Genomic DNA, 22,024 nt, shown 5'->3' with positions numbered 1-22,024 from the left:
AGGTTAGAGAGTCATATATATAGTTTGTTGTTGGGTTTTGCTTTCTTGTTGAGATAAAAGGCAACGATGCACATGGGGAAAGCTTGGGGAACAGAATCTTGTTCAGCCATTCCATAAAGTAAATCACCATTTCCAAAATTAGAGAGTGATAAGGAGGAACATTTAAGCTATAATCCTCTTTCAGTCAAGGAGCTATCCATTTAAGAAAGCAAATACCACAACACGTATTACCCCTGGGTTCATGATGACATGCGGGTGTATCTCCTGCAAGTTCACGTAACAGTTTGGGTATCTCAGCACATCCATTTGGTTAATCCACAGGGGTGTCCCCCTCGCTCAGAAACACTGGTCAACAGCACTTAACTTCTTTCTCTGGTACTACCTTTTAAAGTCAAACCTACTCTTGGATGGGAGAAATCTACTAGAGATCCCAAATCCTAAAATGATATGAAAACCTAAAGATCAGTCCTACAGTAAGTAATACTTGAGATTCAGATGTCCCAATGGCTGTTAGAACCTCGTAAAATATTTAAGATCAGACTACAGCAGTGATTTCAACCATCAATGGCATTTTATTTTGGAAGTTTCTATGCATTCCATAGGTATTAACTTCCTTTCCCTCACCACTCCCTCCTTAAAAAAATTTAGAAAGATTAAAAAAATATATATAAACTCTCTTACCTAATTTCTCTTAAGTTTTAGTTTAAAAAAACTTAAGTGGTGCTTCTCCTTTATGAGAATACTGCTTTTTTAAGGAGAACTCACAGTCTGCCTTTATGCTCACTACAGATTTCTACTCCTTCCTGGAGAAAAAATGGTCAATGCTTCTGCTTCTTTTTAATAAATTCATTTCTCGATTATTACACATTATCATTCCCCACTTGACACCTTCTTAGAAACTTGATTGTTGGATGCGTTTTTCATTTGGCAAAAATTCAATGTGGCTTTGCGTGGGATGTCTAAGTGTCAGAAACAGCAGTGTTGATGTTCTGAGAGGAAAAATATATACAGAGATGCATACAATCCCTAGAAGAACAAATGCAAGAGACTGAAATAGGGGGCGCACACAGTTAAGAAGGCTGATAGACACTACTTGGTTTTGAATTCTATGGCTGTCAGCCACTAAAGACTGCAATGTAGGCCGGAATATAAATTTCCACAAGAGGTTGGTTAGGCACTGCGAAATGACAGAGTTGGCTTCACTCTGAAGTACATAAAGCAGAGACACACAGGAAGGAGCAGTCTGGGTCACGTGCAGTGAGAAGATCATGAAGAGCATTTCTGCAAATGTTCAGTCAACACAGGCACTGGGGAAGAAAAAGAAGCATCTGACTAAAATACACTTCCATCTCTAACTCACCCAAGACCCCAGGCCTCCTCAGCGCCTCAGATCTGCAAGGCCAAAATGAAGTTTAGAGTTATGTGTCATTCTAGGTCATCTGCAAACTGGTTTGTTGGGGCCATCTCAGAAGACCTGGGTGTGTCCGAGAGGGCAGCAAGTCTACCCGGAAGGGTATGCCTTAATGATCTTCACATCATCCACGGGGCGGTCCTGGGAGTTTGTTTCCACCATTCCAACTCGATTCACCATGCCTATACCCTGACACACACGGCCAAAAATGGTGTGTTTGCCATCAAGCCACTGGGTGGGAGCCAGGGTCACAAAGAACTGGCTGCCGTTGGTGTCAGGCCCTGCATTGGCCATCGCGAGAATTCCAGCCCCTGGTGGCAAAAAGGAAGAGGAAAGAGTATGAGTAACCCTGACACTCCAGCCTGGACCTGCTACACCAGCCGAGGGATAGAAAGAAGCCACACCAAGCACCCAACCGGACAACCTTGCCCTCAGGGCAGGCTCTTTGCTCCCGCACACAGGCTGACAGCTGGACTACCCCAGCGGCCTCATCTTCCTCGTCTTCACCAGAAGTGAAGCTGCTCAGTCACGTGTGACTCTTTGCAATCCCATGGACTGTTACCGACCAGACTCCTCCATCCATGGCATTTTTCAGGCAAGAGTACTACAGTCGGTTGTCATTTTCTTCTCCAGGGGATCTTCCTGACCCGAGGATCAAACCCAGGTCTCCCGCACTGCAGGCAGACACTTTAACCTCTGAGACCCCAGGGAAGCCCTGTCTTCACCTATTCCTCAGCTTACATCCATCATGATCCCTGCTAACTGCTGGACCAGGTTCTCAATTCCCCTCAAAAAGCCAGGAAGGTTTCCTGCTTCTTTGCAAAAGTTTTTGCTTTTTTGCAACATTCAACAAGCAGGGAGAATTGAGATCATTCAGACCAGCACTCTGAAACACTCAGGACTCCGAGAGGCGCCGCTTTCCCTAATCAGCCAGAGCTCTTTGGGCGCTGCAGCTGGGCAGCTACATGGCACCACGCCACGGTGTCAGGCAGTCACCCTGAATCACTGCCAAAAGAGTGAGCTTTTAAAACCCACTGCCTCTTCCTACCCAGTCCAGCCAGATCATATACTTACCTGTGAATTTCAAGTCTGGATGAAGTTCATCTTCAAACTGCTTGCCATAGATAGATGCACCACCTCGACCTGCCAGTTAGAAGATGGGAAACCAGTCAGTCAGTCCCATGTTCTACCACACAACAAGAACTATGGTCCAGGGCCAAAAGACTGGAGTAGAGGAAAGGAAAATCAGTGAGCACACCCAGCTGCCCGCGAAGTACACTGCAACTACACAGCCCAGCAGCAGAATCAAGCACTGACGCAGCACATTCAGATCACCAGTTTCATTTAGGTAGGACGTTTCTCTTCAAAATAACACTGTTTTTTTTTTCCTGCTTATTAAAGTAATACATGTTCACTGTCAAAATGCAGAAAACATAGATCATTATCAAAGGAATAGCAAATTCTCCTGAATCTAACAATCTACAATAACCACCAATCATGATTTGACGTGTTAAGAGCTTTCTTAATTTTTTACACTTTTATGAGTACTTCAGATAGGAGTGGTCCAAGCCCTAACCCTATGCTAATCAATCAGCATTCTTCCCTGCAGAGCTCAGATTGGCCTCTGAATCTGTACCCACCCACAACTCCAGACAGCTGTTTTCAATGGCTCAGAGATGGCATAAGAATTAAAACCTATTCACTATCCTTAACCTAGATGAAGGGGAAAAAAAAATCATTTAAGTCAAAGACAACTAGCTTAAGGAGAAAAAGGGACAGTGCTAAGTGGCAATGTGGCAGAAAATAATAATATTACAGTAAAAATTCATTAGAAGGACAGGCCACATACTGTAAGGACAATATGAAGAAACATAGCACTGGGAACGATTTGCTGGTAACCACACCACCACATTATTTATATTATTGATATGTCCATAAGAGTCCATACTCTTGCTATGCTGGGCACCCAGGTTTATTGCTAGAAAAAAATGATATGTTAAATAAGAATTTACCATAGGAAAAAATGTCCTAATAGGAGATAACTCTCAATCAATTATTTAGTCAACCATATGCCTTGTTGAACTATTTTGGCTTCTCGGGGCTTTCTTGATAGCTTAGCTGGTAAAGAATCCACCTGCAATGCAGGAAACCTTGGTCCAATTCCTGGGTCGGGAAGATCTGATGGAGAAGCGATAGGCTACCCACTCCAGTACTGCTAGGCTTCCCTTGTGGCTCAGCTGGTAAATAATCCACCTGCAATGTGGGAGACCTGGGTTCAGTCCCTGGATTGGGAAGATCTCCTGGAGAAGGGAAAGGCTCCCCACTCCAGTGTTCTTGCCTGGGGAATCCCACAGACTGTACACAGTGCTGGGGTCACAGAAAGTCTCACGTGACTGAGTGACTTTCACTTTCACGTTGGCCAGTCAAGACAAAACAGCCTGAAAACAAAGTGAACAGTGGATTTTACCAGCTTATTCTGCTTGCCTGGCTGCCAGGAAACTGGTCAGAGTCAGGGAGCTCACTTTCTTTTACAGCCTGCTGTGAAAGTAGCATGTTAAAGCACCATGTCCACCCCCAGAGGGCCCTGGGCCCTGCTAAGATGTTTCCATGGTAAAAAAAATCCTTTGCTTTATCTTTTAGGATGCTCCACCACAGGGAGCCTGTCACAGCCCCCGGTTCAGGAAGGAAACACTGTTCTCCTGTAAAGAGGCATGGGGGTGAATCCTAACAGAGTTGGGGAAACCTCCCACCTGGCCCAGGCTACCTAAGCTTCTGGAAAATTACAGAACTACCAAACTATGTAAAAATTCATTCCAAAAATTCCAACTTGCCAGTATACCTTCAAACAGCACTTATATAACCAATACATTCCCTCTGACTACAGGGTCAAGGTTCCTGCTTGAGCCTGGGGTGAAGGTAGGGGGGTCAGCTGCAGAGCTAGGGCTGAAGATGAAAGAGGAGAAAGAGGGCTATGGGGACAAATCCAGGTCAAGCCCTACCCCCAGGGCTTGAATGAGCAAGCTGAGGGTGAATTTCAGCAGCTCGGAAGCATGATCTCTGCAAGTCAAGGACTGCCAGAGCCTCGTGGATGAAGCCTGGAGTTTTAAGCAATCAGGAGATGGGAAGAAAGGGCCTAGAGACTCCTTTTTACTCACTAGGCATAGTTTGACCAACCACAAGTACTTCAGGCCATGAAGACAGTTTACTCATAATGTTATCTTTTCATAACTTAATTCAGTTCAGTAGGGTTTGCAGCAAAATGTCAGAAAGACAGATAATTCCAATCAAAGCATTCCTTTGGGCATGTGGAATAGGGGAGAGATGGTAGGAGGACTGGAGTGATTAAAGAGTTCTCTGGGGAAAAAAAAGAGTTCTCTGGTGCAGAGCGGGCAACAGGTCAATGATCACATACAAAGTCAACATTAGGAAGCTCTGCGGTCAAAATCGGAGAAGGCAATGGCACCCCAATCCAGTACTCTTGCCTGGAAGATCCCATGGACGGAGGAGCCCGGTGGGCTACAGTCCATGGGGTCGCGAAGAGTCAGACATGACTGAGCGACTTCACTTTCACTTTTCGCTTTCATGCATCGGAGAACCCACTCCAGTGTTCTTGCCTGGAGAATCCCAGGGACGGGGGAGCCTGGTGGGCTGCCGTCTATGGGGTCGCACAGAGTCGGACACGACTGAAGTGACTTGGGAGCAGCAGCAGCAGCAGTCAAAATGCACTGTGTGCCTCCTCTGGTACAAGCACAGGCCCGTTTTCCACACTGTACTCTCAAAGTTCTTCACTCTTCAGTCCTCTCTTTCAAACATTTACTCAAAGTATTTAATGTTCCAGACATAAAATAATACAAAGAATAATATGGCAAACAACTGTGTATCCTCCTCTCAAGGAATGAAAGTGTGCAGGGACTCCCCTGGTGGTCCAGCGGCTAGACACCTCACTCCCAAGGCAGGAGGCACAGGTTCAAATCCCTCTTCAGGGAACTAGATCCCCACATTTGAGAATTTGCAATTGAGAGCTTGCATGCTGCAACTAAGACCTGGTGTAGCCAAATAAATAAAAAGAAAAAAAAAGAAAGAAAATATGGCCAGTCTGACAGGAACAGAGTAAAGGGACAAAGTAGGTGATTAAATACTTAACCCCACTAGGGGGACTGTAAGTAGAAAGAACACGCGAGACCCCGTAAGTTAATGATAAAGAGAAGGCTTGCTTAGCAATAGAAGCATGAGACCTGCCCCCCATCAAACAGTGGTGGCATTAGCCCCACATCCTGCCCAATGTGCTCGGTAAGTCAATGATCCCCAGGACATGCTCTCTGCACACATAAAAAACAATAATTTGTGGACCTAACTTGACCATATAGGGATGAAAAACTTCCCTACGCAACCTGGAGGAGGAACTGATGATGGAAACATAATGTCTAGTCAGAAAAGACAAAAAAAGTTCTTCCCCTGCTCCCCGCTTTTCCTTTGATTATAAAACTGTAGCCCAGTTCTCAGCACATGGCAATCCCCCGCCTGCCCACTTGTAAACCGCACAAGCAACCTATTCTAATAAATCACTTATCTATATCTCTTTGCCTCTCACTGAATTCTTTCCATGCTGAGACGTAAAGAACTGTGGTACTGGGAACTCTTTGAAGCCTCCTGAAATCACACCAGACAGTTTCAAATCCAGTCAAAGACCCCAAGCACACATCCCCCACCCCCACCCCATTTCCCTCCCTCAACTCCACCATTCCCCCAAGAACTAACAAGGGCTCTCATTTTCCTCTCAGGTAACCACTATTCTGACCAGGAATTTGACATTTCTGTGCATTTTCTTTTCTACTGCATATTGTATGCATCCCTAAACAATCCTTGTTGTTTGCATGCTTTTAAGTTTATATAAATGGTACTATATGCTATATGTGCTATGCTAAGTTGCTCAGTCACGTCCGACTCTGTGCGACCCCATGGACTGTAGCCCACCAAGCTCCTCTGTCCATGGGATTCTCCGGGCAAGAATACTGGAGTGGGTTGCCATTTCCTTCTCTAATACTCTATATATTCTTCTGCAATTAGCTTTTTTTGGCTCACACTGTAAGTGATATTTATCCATTTTGTTCCAGGTAGCTTTCCGTAGTAGTCATTCTATTGTCTGATTACACTGCAATCTTATCTCTTCTCATGGCGATGGATATTTAGGATCTTGCCCATGTTACTGCTATCATAAACTATGCTGCAATAACCATTCTTCTACTGTCTCCCGAACACAAGTGCAGGAGCGCTCAGGGACTATATCTCACTGGGGGAAGTGCAGGCTCACAGGTTATGAGCGTTTCACCATTACTACCTTTCCCCAACTATCTTGTCAGATGTGGCCCCCATCTGCATCCCCAACCAAGTGCTCTCTCACTGCCTGAGGTCCTTTTGCCAGGCTTTCTAACGTGTGTCAGTTTTAGAGGTGTCTGCTCTCTTGTGCTTTAAATTGTGTTTCCCTGGAGCCGTGCATAATTTCATGTTTAGTGGTTATTTAGCTTTCCTCCTCTGTCAATAGCCAACTGAGTGGTCTGACATTTTACAATGTGTGTGTGTATATATACATACATACACATATAAGTATATTTTATTAGTAGGATTATTCTAGATACTAATCCTTTGTCAGTTAATGCTTTTGCAAGTATTTTTTTTCCAGTTTACTTTTTTCACTCTTTTAATGGGATCTTCTGGCACAAAGTATTTTTTTGCAATTGAAATTCCTTAAACTGTTTCCGTATGACCTGTGCTTTCTCTTTCTTAAAACAAACAAAATAAAAATCCTTTCTTATTCCCGAGAGTCCTCTGATGTCTCTTCCTCCTGCTCCTGCTCACCGCCTACAGAAACCTCACAAGATGAAATTAGGTGGCATCTGAGACACGCAGAGTGGTCTCCCACACAGAGATCGCTAAACCTGGTGCTACTTGTCCCCACCACTCTCACAGCTGATGGGATCATGGATCAATATCCAGCCCTAAAGCAGCCAGAGGTCAGCCAGTTTACCCATCAGGAGGCCCATGTGAAAGCTCTGCTTCAGGCATTTGACACGAGAAGGTGACTAACCAATCCAATCAAAGCCTCTCTTCAGCAAGAAAGCCTCTAACAGATACTGAAGCTGTCTTCTGAGCATTTCCAACCCCTCCTCCACAGCCTGCCTCAACCTCAGAGACAAAAAAGGCAGGTACTGACCAGTCCCTTTTGCAGCTGGGGTGACCAGATGACCCAGTTCTGACTTACTAACGTAAACAGAAGCCAGTGAGTAGAGATTCTAGGAAAACTACAGCTTTCCTGACAAAAAGGGACAGACTCCGCTGTCTCTCATCTCCTCCTTGGAAAGCAGACGTGATGTCAGCAGCAACAGCAGCCATCTTGCAACCATAAGACAAGTTTGATATCAAAGGCCGAAGCACTAATGATGGTGGAGTGGAAAGACACAGCAAGCCTAGATCCCTGACAACTGGGCAGAGGAACCGACGCCTGCAATTGCTTAACTCCAGACATCTGTCACATGGAAAAAAACAAAGCCTCTGTGGTTTTCTGTTACTTGCAGCCAAAAGGATCTGAAACTGATACAACCACTTTGTTAGTTAACAGTAGGAAAGGGAAACTAACTAGTGGGGCTGCTAGTGGATTACCAGGGCAGATGCCATATACCAGATCTAACACAGCAAATGACACTACAGTTCTCCAAGAAGCTTTACAGTTAAGAGTCCTCTCATGCTCACTTGCCTTTGGGGGCAAAGAGATCTGGATTTTGGTTCCCACCTTACCACGTACTAGTTGTGCAACCTTAAGCAAGACACTTACCCTCTCTAAGCCTCAGTTTCCTTATCTGTAAAATAGGAATAGTAGTAGTACTTATATTTCATAGGACTGTTATAAGGATTAAATGAGACAATACAAGAAACCATGTGACATATAACACGAAGCACACACAGAGGTATCAGTGATGATGAGCCCCCTTTGAGATAATCTGAACATTTTCTGTGAGAGGTGACTGTAGGTCATGATCCACCTTGGGAGTCAGTCTGCCCGAGATTATTCTAGTTCTCCTTCAAACCTCTACCACTCCCCCGCTGCTCCTTGCTCTTTGTGGGTAACTTTGCTTCTTATTTCACTGAGAAAAAGATGAGAACTTTCACATGTCTTCACCACCAAATCCTCTTTCCTTCCTACATCTCTACCCATTTACTTTCCTTCCGTTATTAATACACTCAAACTGTTCCATTGACTATCCTACCACCATACTAATCAAGCCCATTCACCTTTAAAAAACTTTGCAACTACCATTTTCCACTCTCCTATATCAACTTTCTTTCCAGTACATCATTCCTATCAGTACATCATTCCTATCAGCATAAAAACATGGTATTACTATTTCCCATTTTGGAAAAACAGCAAGAATAACAAACACTGTCTCTAAGTTTCCCCCTACATCTCTGCATCAATTCCCAGAAAAACTCCATCCCACTTCTCCGGCCTCTTGAATGATCTCCATCCAGATGTCTGACCTCACCACTCCATTGAAACGGCTCTTGTCAAGGTCATCGGTCCTACTACGTTGTCATTAAATCCAACAGCCAGTCCTCAGGCTTCACCCTGCCTGTTCTACGAGCGTCTCGTAGCTGATGTCACGTTTCCTGAAACCCCACCTTTACTGCAGCTCTTCATTTTCCTCTGCTGGCCCCTTCGCTGCTTCCTTCTCTTCTATCACACACGTTAGACCTGCATTGTTACGTGAAGACTTCTCTTTCCAATCCTTGCTCCCTCACCCCTTTATCTTTCACAGGTGTTACCCCATTAAATCTCTTGAATTCCTAACTCTATCTAGGCATGCGCTTCCCAGAGGACCAGCACCAAAAGAACCACTATCACCATAGTCTAAACTACAAGCTTTGGCTTTGACAACAATAAACCTTCTACCTGGTCTCCCTGCTTCTGGCCTTGCCTCCAGCTTTCCTTACTAGTCTATTCTCCATGTGGAAGTCAGGGGGATCCTTTTAAAACAAGTCTTATCATGGCAGACCTCTGCTCAAAATCCTCCAGTGACATTTCTTCACACTTAGGACAAAATCCAAAGTCTTCACGACAACTTACAACACTTTCCACGACCCCCTGCCACTCTCCCCGCTCACTCACCTGCTCCAGCCACACTGGCCTCTGCTGTTTCTCACAGAACACACTCTGCCCCGAGACCTCTGATTGCCGTACCCTCTGGACTGTCCTTGGCCCTGACAGTCTCATGGCCTACTACTTTTCTTCATCCAGCGCTCCGCTCAAATAACTTACCAGAGGTCCTCCTTAATCATACTATCTACAATACCACCTCTCCCCATATCCCAGTGGTTGTCAACCAGGGGAGACTCTGCCCCCTGGGGACACTGAACAATAGGTGGAGATATTTTTGGTTATCACATTGAGGGATTCTACTGGCATCTGGGGGTAGAGGTCAAGGAAGCAGCTAAACATCCTGCAAGGCATAGGACACTCCCACAACAAAGAACTGTCCTGCCCAACATGTCAGTAATGCCAAGACTGAGAATCCCTGCTCTATCCCCTTTTCCATCGTTTTTTCTGTATCATTTGTCACCCATATTATGTACTTATTTGTTCACTCTCTCCCACTAGAATGAGTTTCACAAGGGCTTTCTTAGTCATTATTGTATCCCCAGGTCATAAAATAATGCCTGGAATCCAACAGACATTTGTTAAATGAATTAATAACCAAAATGAATAATAAAACCCGTACTTTTCTGCACTCGTATTTTGTAACAAGTCTGTGCTAACCATTTTAAAAACATCTGCTCATTTACTACTCACAATAACCTGAGGTACATATAACCACACTCCCCATTTACAGAGAAGAAGCTCAGCAAGGTTACCTAACTTGTCTACATTTAAGAAGTGTTCATGTGAAGCTAAGATTCAACCCCAAGCCCACCAGGCTCTACAACCCTCTGTTCACCCCAACACTACCTTACCTTGCCATGTACCACGGGTGGATTCAATGTCCTCAGATATTTTCCTTACAAAGAATCCCAAATGGTCCCCGAATGATGCTAGACCAAATCTGAACTTCTGTCTGTGAATCTCCACGAACTGGAGATTCTAAACCCCCACTCTCATCTCCTACTGCTCTGTGAGGTCTGTCCCTCAGTGGTCCTCCCTTACTGTCCCTTAAACATGCAGTTCAGAGGCCTCAGAAATCACATTTCCTGCATCTGTCCTGGGTGTGGAGAGGCAGCTGGGTTACGTCACCGCCAGTCTGGCGTGAGACACGACGCCTGGGGTGGTGGCTCTCCCTTGCATCCTAGAGGCCTCTGTTCCTTGTGCCTCCTCTTTGCATTCATTCCGAAATCTAAAATGCCCTTCCCTGTCCTCTCAAGTTATAATTCTACATTTCCTTTAAGGCTCACCTCAAAATATGCTTCCATCCCATTCCAGTCCCACTTCCACTGTACTTTTCTCTTATTATGAATTATTCCAACCTAGGTTCTATAGATAACCAAAAGTGTATAACCAGGAGTATGCATATTTATTGTACCATTACTTTCTGAAAGTGAGTCACTCAGCTGTGTCTGACTCTGCGATCCCTTGGACTATACAGTCCATGGAATTCTCCAGGCCAGAATAATGGAGTGAATAGTCATTCCCTTCTCCAGGGGATCTTCCTAACTCAGGGACAGAACCCAGGTCTCCCGCATTGCAGGTGGATTCTTTACCAGCTGAGCCACAAGAGAGGCCAAAGAATACTGGAGTGGGTAGCCTATCCCTTCTCCAGCGGATCTTCCCAACCCAGGATTTGAACCGGGGTCTCCTGCATTGCAGGCAGATTCTTTACCAACTGAGCTACGAGGGAAGCCCCCATGTTATTACTTTCTAGTTGTTTCTTATAATGAGTACCTTGTCCTCCTGGCAGGGCAGGGAGCTCTGCAAGGAAGAGAAAAATGCCTTGGCTTCTGTTTAAATACGCCTCACAGGCCTTGGAATAGTACAGGATACCCCGCAGACTCTTAGCAAACATTCATCAAATGAATAAAATTAACAAGGAGCTTGCTGTTGAGCACTTTACATGTCAGGTGTTCCTGGAGCTACTAAGAGGTGAGATGAAATCAGCGTGAGGGCAATGCACAGCATAATCAGCATGTAGTTAATCAGTGCAATCACGGCAGCCGGTGAGCGCCATGAGGCTAAGTGCAGAGCAGGAGGAGTGAAAGGAGAGCTTGACAGGATGCCAGGCCGCATAGGGAGGGGAGAGAGGGAAGTTAGCAGAAAAGACACAGAAGACATCCAGAGGGCTAAGGACTCTTTCAACATAGCATTATTACAATAAGGGGGATTTAAAAGAAGAAAAATGGTTTAAAATGAACAGCAGGTCAAAGATACTGAACTGAGAAAACATCTGGCAAAGGTGTATCAGAAAGATCATGGAAAGTATAGTTACAGAGAAGCCAGACTGAGGGATGGTTGGGGATGGAAATGATACAGGATGCCACACGCAGCATAGCTTGTGTTACCTAATCAGCTAGCAGTCCACACTCGGGACCCAGGAGGGCCCAATTCCTGCTTGCCTTCCATCATAGGCCTGCCAACAGGCTTAGCTCAACCACTCACTATGCTTGAGGTTGGATGCAATTATTTGGAAATCTTTTGAGTGATTCAATTTCATTAAAATTACATCAGGGAAATGTGACATTATGAAGGATTGAGAACCAATTATAGAAATATTGGGAAGCTCTGATATGAGCACTCACATCTGAGTCACTTCCAATTCTTGTACACTAATCAAGGACACTCTCAGTTCTACTGCTGTTATAAATTAAAATTTTATCTCATAACAAGGGAGAGGAGGAAGACAGGAAAAAGTACATCAAAGTGTTGACAGGACATTTTCAAACTAAGAAAGTGGAATGAAGCAGAATTAGACTCTGCCCCCTCCAATAACTGATGAAGCAAACCCCCCAAATTAAATCTCTTTCAAAGTAAAAAATTCGTCAGCAAAAACCAAATTGGAAAAGAGAGACAATCTTATTCCAAAGATTCTGAAAAGTTAGTCAAGGAAAGAATTAAGAGATTCTTTTTCCTGCATTCCCTAAAAGTAGAAATCAGGAAAGGAGGCAGGTCACCCAGAGAATTATTACACATACCCTCCACTTTTATGAAGCCAACAAGGGGAGCAGGTGAACAGCCCTGAAGAAGTTAAGGAGAAGCTCTTGAAGGCAGAAGCCCACACACCACAGGCATTCAGTGGTGGCGGTCAGGCTACCAGCAATGGCCACCTTAGTGGGCAGGAGGAACACAGGGCCACAATGGAGGATGAGGATACACTACTCCAAAATAAGGTTCCATACTGAATATTTCAAGTGGAAGGAATCAGAAACAGCAGGTGAAGAAAGGACTTTCTGACCTTCCCCTGAAGTGGGCATAAAGACCCTCAAGTGAGAGACACCCTTCGTACACCCAGGGGAAAGGAACATTCCAACCTTCAAGAAAGAAGGACATCAAGAGAAATCTGAATGAAAAAACCTTGCTAAGTCTCCCCTAGTTTACCACACTGAGCTCATACTCATACCCACTTTTGTCCGATCACATCTTCCCACAACTTTCCACTCTACCAACCCTACCACAGAAACGCTCAGACCTTTTCAGGTCTCCATTTCCTTGTAAAGGAAACATCATGCACAACTTATATGAAATGAATTTGTATGCTATTCTCTTGCTAATTTATCTCCTGTTATGGAAACACAGCTGAGAACAATAAATGGTATGAGGCTTCTTCCTATGCTCCAGCTACACTCAAGGGCTGCCCAGGACCCCGGGTGGCAGAAGGACACCGCTAGCATGGAGTCTGGGAAGGCAGAGCAGAAGTTGGCAACAGAGTATTTGGGATGGGAAAGGTGACTGGTCCCACAGAGGTGGGGACAGTGACAAAGAGAATCCACTTACACTGCACCCAAGCAAATAAAAGGTAAGCTCTATGCAGGTTCCCACACTAAGCATGGATAAGACGACAAGAAATGGCACAGAGACTGTGCAAACATACACAACAAATGGAAGGAGAAAAAGAAGGGAGAAAATACAATCCAAGAAGGGCTTCTCCATGGCTGTCTCAGCTACAGATGCTTCAATAAGAAAAATTCAACAAAACAAGAGCTGAAAGACAAGATAATATAAATCAACAGGATAAGGTGAAAAGATGGCAGAGTTGAGGAAAGTTTGAGAGCCAAATGACACGAAGACAGCACTAATAAATATGTCAGAGCAGTAAAGAACAGAATAGACATGACTCAAAATTGAATAAGGCAGAGAGTAAAGGTCTGAGATTACTTCAGCGGATGCAGGAAAAAATAGAAAAACATCATCTCACTTACTCAGAAGAAATGCGACAGATATGGAAGGTAAAGGTGATGAAACAAAGAATAACTAGTTCCCTGAAATAGAAAATCCAGTAAGTATAAAAGAGAAAAATATTCAGGAATACAAAAAAATTTTTTCCCCTGTATTGAAGGAAGGAGCAAATCTGGCCTCAGTATGTTCCACAGCCACATTCAAAACCAGAAGGCAATGGAGTAGGGTCGTCTGAAAAGATCTGAGGGAATTTGTCTGGTCCGAGTACACAGTCATGGTCTTTTTTTAACTGGAAGAAATTCTCAAGCACAATTGAGTTAAAAAATATAACACCTTCCAGCCCTTGCATTTCTGCCTTCTAGTACTTATGAATAAAGAAGCCTAGTGGTGAGTGCCGAACCCTCTGAAAATGTAAACCCACTCTGTAACTGAGGGACTCATGAGTGCAGTATAGAAAATGCTCTAAACTCTGATAAGGAAAAACAAAACTAACAAAAAATTGGGAGCAAAGGAGGGAGGACAGGTGTGAGACAATAGCAAAAAATATAAATAGATACCTGCCCCTGGTTCCTGGCACAGAGCTTCTAAACCCCTTGTAATTTCCCAAGTGATAAGAACACTAACAGTACTTCTTGTTCTAATATTTGGTCTTTGACCCTGTCCCTAACAGACGACTCTCGAAACGTTTATAAATTCCTAAGTGATAAGAGCATGAGGACCATCCTGTGTTTCAATGAGGTGACTCTGGGGGGCTCCTGGATGGGGGCTGGTCGCCAGAAAGACCAAGTCATAATTAGAAGTCAGAATTTTCAGTGCCTGCCCCACCCCCTTCTCCAGAGAGGGAAGGAGAGGAGAAAGCCTAGAAATGGAGCTAATAATTGACCATGCCCACATGAGGAAGCCTCCATAAAATCCCAGTAGTACAGGCTTTAGAGAGCTTCAAAGAAGACGAACACATCCACATTGGGAGGGTGATGCACCCCAACTCCACAGGGACAGAAGTTCCAATCTCCAGCACCCTTCCAGATCTCACCTGAAGCATCTCTGTTCGTCTCTATTCTTTGTCATATCCTTTAATAAACTGGTAAGTAAGCACTTATGTTTCCCCGAGTTCCGTGACCTGCTCTAGCAAATTAATCAAACACAGCTGGTGTCCAAGGAATTGCTTGATGTGGGGAGAAAAACTCCATATATTTGGTGACCAGAAGTGTAAGAAGTAAAGTGTTCTGTGTGAGCACATAAAAGTAAAGGAGAAGCCCAGGACAGTAGAACTGAGTTTTTCCCAACACAGGAGGGAGACAAAACTAAGTTTTTCCTAAACAATAGGAATGGGTAGAAATTTAAGTAAAATTGCCTCATCTTTCAGAGCAGGAAGTCTATTTTTCTGTTAAATAGATACAAAATTAAATACTTTTTCTTTAAAAAACAACAGTATTCATGACATAGCCTAAAGCTCTTGAAATTATTTCCATCTAGCTGGCGATCCATCCTTTTAACTAGGTATCTGAAACGCAAGATGTCTATAATAATGGTCACCAAAAGTTAATGTTCATTATTTCTGAGAGGTGGGATACTGGGGGAAATAGCTAACGGTGGTTAGGAATCCTTAGGAGGTATCCTTATGAGTGATTTTTCTTGTTTTGACCACATTGTGCAGCTTGCAGGATCTTAGCTCCCCAACCAGGGATCAAATCCAAGCCCCTACAATGGAAGCATGGAGTCCAAACCACTGTAACCAGCAGGAAATTCCCTCTTCACTGATTTTTTGGTTCTCTTTTCTACTTTCCTCTATATCCTGTATTTTGAAATGTGTCCACATATATGAAAAAAATAAAATGCCTCTTAGTCATAAAGGATAAACAAAGGACAATTGAGAATGACAAAGAAGAAAAAGATGGAAAAAAAGTTGCCACAGAGAGACCCAAGCTTACTTAAAGGGAAAAGAGCAGGGGTAGGAATCAGCAGAGAGAAAAATGCAGACTGAGAGGCAAGCGCCCTTTAAAGTTATAAATGTTGGCATCTACCAATTTCAGTAATAAATTCCACCTAAATGATGATAACTCCCAATTCATACCTCCATCCTAGACCTTACCATGAACTCTACGTTCATATCCCATTACTTATCCTACTGAAGATCTGACAAGTCTTTCAAATATAGTGTCCAAAATCCAAACCAAATTCTTGGTTTGCATCCAAACATGCTGCTCTCTCAGCCTTCTCATTTTACTAAATTCGAGTTAAGAACCTTGAAGTCATCCCTAACCATCTCTTTCTCTCACCCAACTGCCCCTCCCCATTTCCAACCTCAGCAAATTCCACTGGCTCTATCTCTATCAAAACATAACCTGAATCCAGTCATTTCTCACCACCATCTCTACCATCACCACAGTCCCAACCGCGTCCAGACTGGCTGACGACAGCAGCTTTCTAACTGGTCCCCAGCTCTCACTCTTGCCCCATCTCTATTCTCCAAACAGAATTCAGTGATCTTTTTAAAGAATAAATCAGATCACATCACTCTTTTGCTCAAAACCTTCTAATGGCTCCCATCTTATTCAGAAGAAAACCCGAAGTCTCTATGACTATGCCCTAAAAGGTCCTATTTGATCTCCCACCTCACAGTCTCTGGGCCTACTCTTCCCTCCAAGGGAATGTTCTTCTCTCAGTAACAAGGCTCATTCCTTCACTTCCTTCAGATCCCTGCTCCAACCACATCTTCTCAGACAGGACTTCCCTGACTTTTCCACGAAAATCCCATCACCAAATCTTTTTCCTGCTTTACTGGGAGCAGAAGGGTTATTTTCCTCTGTTCAGAGCCATGCCCCTAGAACTCAGAAAAATATCTGACACAAGGCAGGTGCTCAATATTTGTTAAATGAGTGAATCAAAGAATCCACTATTTTCTTTTCCTCAAAACGCGGCAAATATCTTTCCTCTGATTATCGAGACCGTGTGCTTAGTCGCTCAGTCGTGTCCGACTCTGCAACCCCATGGATTGCAGCCTGCCAGGCCCTTCTGTCCATGGGGATTCTTCAAGCAAGAATACTGGAGTGGGTAGCCTATCCCTTCTCCAGGGGATCTTCCCGACCCAGGAATGGAACTGGGGTCTCCTGCATTGCAGGCAGATTCTTTACCACATGAACTACTTACTACAATTCAGGCAGATGTCATTTGCTCTTAGTAAGCAATACATAGAAGTTATGAGAAACTCTGTATAGCTCAAGAGTCAAGACTGGTTTCTGGTCATATGCATGTGTTTGGGGAAGGGTGCGTGGTAACAAGGGCAGGAGTGGTCGCCAGAATCAACTAACCCAGGCCCTGATACCTGGAAGAAAGCTCTGGCTGCCACATACCCAGTTATAAACAGGATGAGACTTCAGAAGCTATCACTGACTTAACTGTACCTGTCCCTGTTGGGTCACCTCCCTGGATCATAAAGTCTTTGATGATTCTGTGGAATTTGGTGCCATTGTAGTAACCTCGACGAGCCAATTCAGCGAAGTTCTTACAGGTCTTCGGAGCATGCTTCCAGTACAGCTCCAGCACGATGATCCCCATGCTGCAGGGGGAGAGGACAGTAGAACTCCAGTCAAGAACAAGGTCACAGCACACAGGAGCATTACGGGACCGCTCCACAACTCTCCATTTGCAAGCTTATTGAGTCGCGAAATGATGATAAAGGTCAGATTGCATGCTCAGCGAAGGAAACAATAACATAAACACAGACACCTCCTTTGAGGAAAACATGCTGGGGCTTCTGGTTCTTCTTTCAAGCAAAGCAACCACGGACAACTAAAAATCCTAAAGCCATATATACAACAAATCACTGATCATTGGAAACCAATATAACCAACCCCTAAATTAGGGAGAAAAATCTTACACCTAGTTTATAACTTTAAGTTGGCTATTAAAATATTGGGAATTCACATTTATTTACATATACATAAATTTCTAGGGGCTTCCCTGGCAGCTCAGCTGGTAAAGAATCCACCTGCAATGCAGGAGACCCCAGTTCCATTCCTGGGTGGGGAAGATCCCCTGGAGAAGGGATAGGCTACCCACTCCAGTATTCATGGGCTTCCCGTGGCTCAGATGGTAAAGAATCTGCTTGTAATGTGGGAGACCTGGGTTTGATTCTTGGGTTGGGAAGTTCCCCCGGAGGAGGGCATAACAACCCACTCCAGTACTCTTGCCAGGAGAATTCCCAGGGACAGAGGGGCTTGGCAGGCTATAGTCCATGGGGTCACACAGAGTCAGACACGACTGAGCGACTAAGCATAGCACACAGCCTAAGTTTCTGGGGATGGGGTGGAAACTGTGTAAATGAGAGACAGAAAGGCTTTCAGTGATTTTTGAGCCATATAAATTTGGAAAAAAATTAATGGAAAAAAAAAAGTACAATTTGTGTGTATTGAGGAAGGGTGCAACAAAGGCAAAACCTGATTACTTCAAACCTTGCCCCAAACCTGAGCAAACTCCGAGAGCCAGTGAAGGACAGGGAGGCCTGGCATGCTGCAGTCCATGGGATTGCAAAGACTCAGACATGACTGAGCAACAACAATGTGATGAGCGCTTCCCCCCCCGAAATGCGGCTAAGAAAAAGGAACAAATAAGATTCAAAATAGGTGCCTTCCTATCTTAATTTCATTCATCTACCTCCATTTCATCACTCACTTAGACTTTAAGCTCCAAGAATTTAAGAATTGTGTCAACTTTGTATAGCCTGAATACCCAGTGTGAAGCACAGTGTAAGGACTCTATAAATAAATGTAGTATGTGCTAGAACACAGCTTTCTAAAAGCCTTCCGAGTGGCAATTCATCTATTACACACCTAACATTTAACACAGATTAACAGTTACTCTGTGTAAGACACAATTCTAAGTGCTTTTCCTCTTACAGAGGAACATTCTGGTGGATACTTTTAAAATACAGGGAATAACTTTTTGGAATGGCAATCAGAAAATAACCTATAGAAATCTGGAATGAGCATACCTTTTGACAGCAATTTCAACTTCTAAAGTTTCTACTCTATGTGAAAACTTACAAAAGTGCTTGAGGATATAATAGGTGCAAGGATGTTTATTCTAGTAATTGTCCTAAGAAAAAAAATGAGAAGCAATTTAAATGTCCTTCATAGAGGGAATGACTAAAATATGAAATATCCATACAGAAGGCTGCATGTATTACATGCAAATTACAGAAAAAAACATACAGCATGATCATACAATCTTATTACTGTTTAAATAAAGAACATGAAAGAAATGTCTTTATGTACAGAGAAACAGATCTGCAGATCATCCAACATCGGTTCAGTTCAGTCACTCAGTCGTGTCCGACTCTGCGACTCCATGGTCTGCAGCATGCCAGGCCTCCCTGTCCATCATCAACTCCATGTCCACAGAGTCGGTGATGCCATCCAACCATCTCATCCTCTGTCATCCCCTTCTTCTCCTGCCCTCAATCCTTCCCAGCATCAGGGTCTTTTCAAACTATTAGTGGTGTGTTTACAGACAGGAGTGGCTGTCACTTCTTACTGTATACACTTCTACTACTGCTTGAATTTAAATTTTCATTTATTTTGTAATTAGAAAAAAAAAAAAACAAAACAGGTAGTTGAGAAATTACATACTTTCAAGTAGACCAGAAAAAGTAGAATTTTCTCTTGCAAGAAGATGGGGAAGATGGCCAGGGGGCAAAAGCAGCATCTCAGAGAACTGTGCTCTGAAGGAAAGCAGCAGGAGCAAGAGGAAGACAGAAAGACAATGGCTGGACTTTGGCTATTGATGTGCAAATGACAGATTGTAAGCAGAGAGGCAGGCAAAGATCAGGTGAAAAAAATCACCTTTGAAGGTGAGATCACAAAATTTCAATTTTATATTGCTGGAGCAGTAAGAAATTACTTAAGGTTATTTGTCCTACTTTGGAAAGATCACTTTTAACTTTTTCCAAAGAGGCAATGGAACGAATGGGGCTAAAGAACCTAGCTAGGTAGGCAGACAGACCAGGCTCCAAATGAGATTCCCCTACTTACTACCTACAAAACTTTAATCAAACAATGTACTCTGTAAATTTTGACATTTCCTCTGCTAAAACTGGAGAGAAGGTGGAACAGTACCTACATGATCTGAGTTGCTAAGAGGATTAAACTAAATGTGACGCTACACATAGGGGACATGGCACTAGCTGTTTGGTGCTCAATACTATAACTCCTTGACAGGAGGGAATGAATGCGCTTCTTCCTGTGTTCTCCTAAAAATCTGTGTAAATAACTGAGCTACTTACAACCCTTAATATTTACATGTCTGTCTCCTTCACTATACTAACGCCAAGGTTGTGTTTCATCCACCTCTGACCCTCCGATCCCACATCCCCGGTCTGTAGACTGAATGCGCGCTGGTTGAACGAAAGGATGAATGAACGGAGGGGTAGGAGGAGGGCACTCGGGCCGCTGTCGCTAACAGCGCAAGTGGGTGTGGAGCACGGACGCGGGCAGTGGCGGTCCCCACTCAGCCCCAAGGTGGCCCTCGCGACCGCCCCTCTACGAGGAGACTGGTCTTCCGAAGGCGCAAGCCCAGAACCCAGCCCCGCGGCTAAGCCTGAAACTCCACGTCGCCTCCACCAGCCCAGCCCCGGAGGCTGGACCCTCACCTGGTCTCCAGGTACACGTTGGGCGGCTGCCAAGAGTCTGGAGGAATCGCCGCCATGGCGAGGCTGTCTGAAAACTCCCGAGGCGATCGCTACTTCCGGCGTCGATTCGCCGGGGCCCCGCGGCTGCTGCAAGACACTTCCGGTTCCCGCCGTTCAACTCCAGAGATGCTAATATTGGGGCGATTTGAGACAAGGCAGAGGAAAGACCCCCGGCCCCCACCCCCACCTCCAAGGCCGAGAATCTAGAGCGTGAGGCTAAAGCAAGCTGTCCGCTAGGATGGAGAAAAGTGCCAAGCTCCATCGGAGGTGATCTCCAAGTGGAGAGAGCGAGAGAAAGAGAAAGACCGCGCCATTCTATGGACGCTCTGATTGGTTCGTTTAGACATGGGGAGGCGTAAGCGACCAGCAAATCTGCACTTCTATTGGAGTGAAAGCCTAACCTTCCGTTTGGAAGACTCTTAGTCCCACAATAGTGCTGAGGCCCAAGAAGAGGAAGAGGATGGAAGGGGATAGAGATGAGAGCTGCCAGTGACTAACACTAATGTAAGGCGCTGTACATTTCCATAGCACTTGAACATTATTATGTTATCTACTCCGCAAAACAGTCCTGTAAAGTAGATGTTATTATTCCCATTTTTCAGATGTGAAAACTGAGACTCAGCAGTTAAATGGCTTATATGTCCATAGCCAGGCTTCCCAAGTGGCTCAGTGGTAAAGAATCCACCTGCCAATGCAGGAGACACAGGATAGATCCCTGGGTCAGGAAGATCCCCTGGAAAAGGAAATGGCAAACGACTCCAGTATTCTTGCTTGGGAAATCCCATGGACAGAGGAGCCTGATCTATAGTCCATGGAGTCGCAAAAGAGTTGGACATGGCTTAGGTACTAAACAGCAACAACAGGTCCATAGCCCCATAGCCATAAAGCAAATTAAACTTCAGTTCAGTTCAGTTGCTCAGTCGTGTCCGACTCTTTGAGACCCCATGAATCGCAGCACTCCAGGCCTCCCTGTCCATCACCAGCTCCTGGAGTTTACTCAAGCTCATGTCCATCGAGTCGGTGATGCCATCCAGCCAACCCATCCTCTGTCGTCCCTTTCTCCTGCCCGCAATCCCTCCCAGCGTCAGCGTCTTTTCCAATGAGTCAACTTTTCGCATCAAACTTTGGAGTCTCCAAAGGCAAAGTGTCTGGGGAGAGGGAAGAGGGAAGGACTGGGAAGAAAATCAGAGATAAAGGAAGGGAAAAGCTAGGAGAATGAAGATCAAATATGTCAGGACTAGAAGCAAGGATTAGAGTGACTGTGGCTGGGATAGATGGTAGTCCAAGGTTGTTAGGAGTGTTTGCACATTATCAAAGACAATGAGAGGAGGTTTGAAGGGAGGACAAGAAAGAAATGGGGTCAGTGAACATACTGTAAATGCTTTGAATGCCACTTGATAATGGCAGTTAAATGAATGCTTACTTTGTACCTGGCATCCAGTAAGCACTATTGTGTACTTTCACACTGTTAAAAATCAAACACAAATGGAACTCAGACTTGAAAATTTCCTCATTCACAATTTGTAGAGGTTATACTCCATTTATAGTTATTATT

At 44.4% G+C, this 22,024-nt stretch overlaps 1 protein-coding gene across 1 annotated transcript; it reads right to left on the bottom strand.

Annotated features, from left to right (window-relative positions):
- Nucleotides 1-549: 549 nt before the first annotated feature.
- On the bottom strand, nt 550-20,756 carry PPIL1 (peptidylprolyl isomerase like 1). Its single transcript, XM_020912553.2, has 4 exons — nt 20,431-20,756; nt 17,186-17,340; nt 2,486-2,554; nt 550-1,722 (listed from the first exon to the last, which is right to left on the bottom strand). The coding sequence occupies exons 1-4, from the start codon at nt 20,484-20,486 to the stop codon at nt 1,502-1,504; spliced, it is 501 nt and encodes a 166-aa protein (XP_020768212.1). The 5' UTR covers nt 20,487-20,756; the 3' UTR covers nt 550-1,501.
- Between the last annotated feature and the right edge of the window lie 1,268 nt (nt 20,757-22,024).

Source organism: Odocoileus virginianus, chromosome 27 (assembly GCF_023699985.2).
Source record: "Odocoileus virginianus isolate 20LAN1187 ecotype Illinois chromosome 27, Ovbor_1.2, whole genome shotgun sequence".
Classification (NCBI taxonomy): Eukaryota; Metazoa; Chordata; class Mammalia; order Artiodactyla; family Cervidae; genus Odocoileus; species Odocoileus virginianus.
The sequence above is the reverse complement of the archived record's forward strand: the minus strand, read 5'-3'. Positions and strand labels throughout refer to the sequence as shown.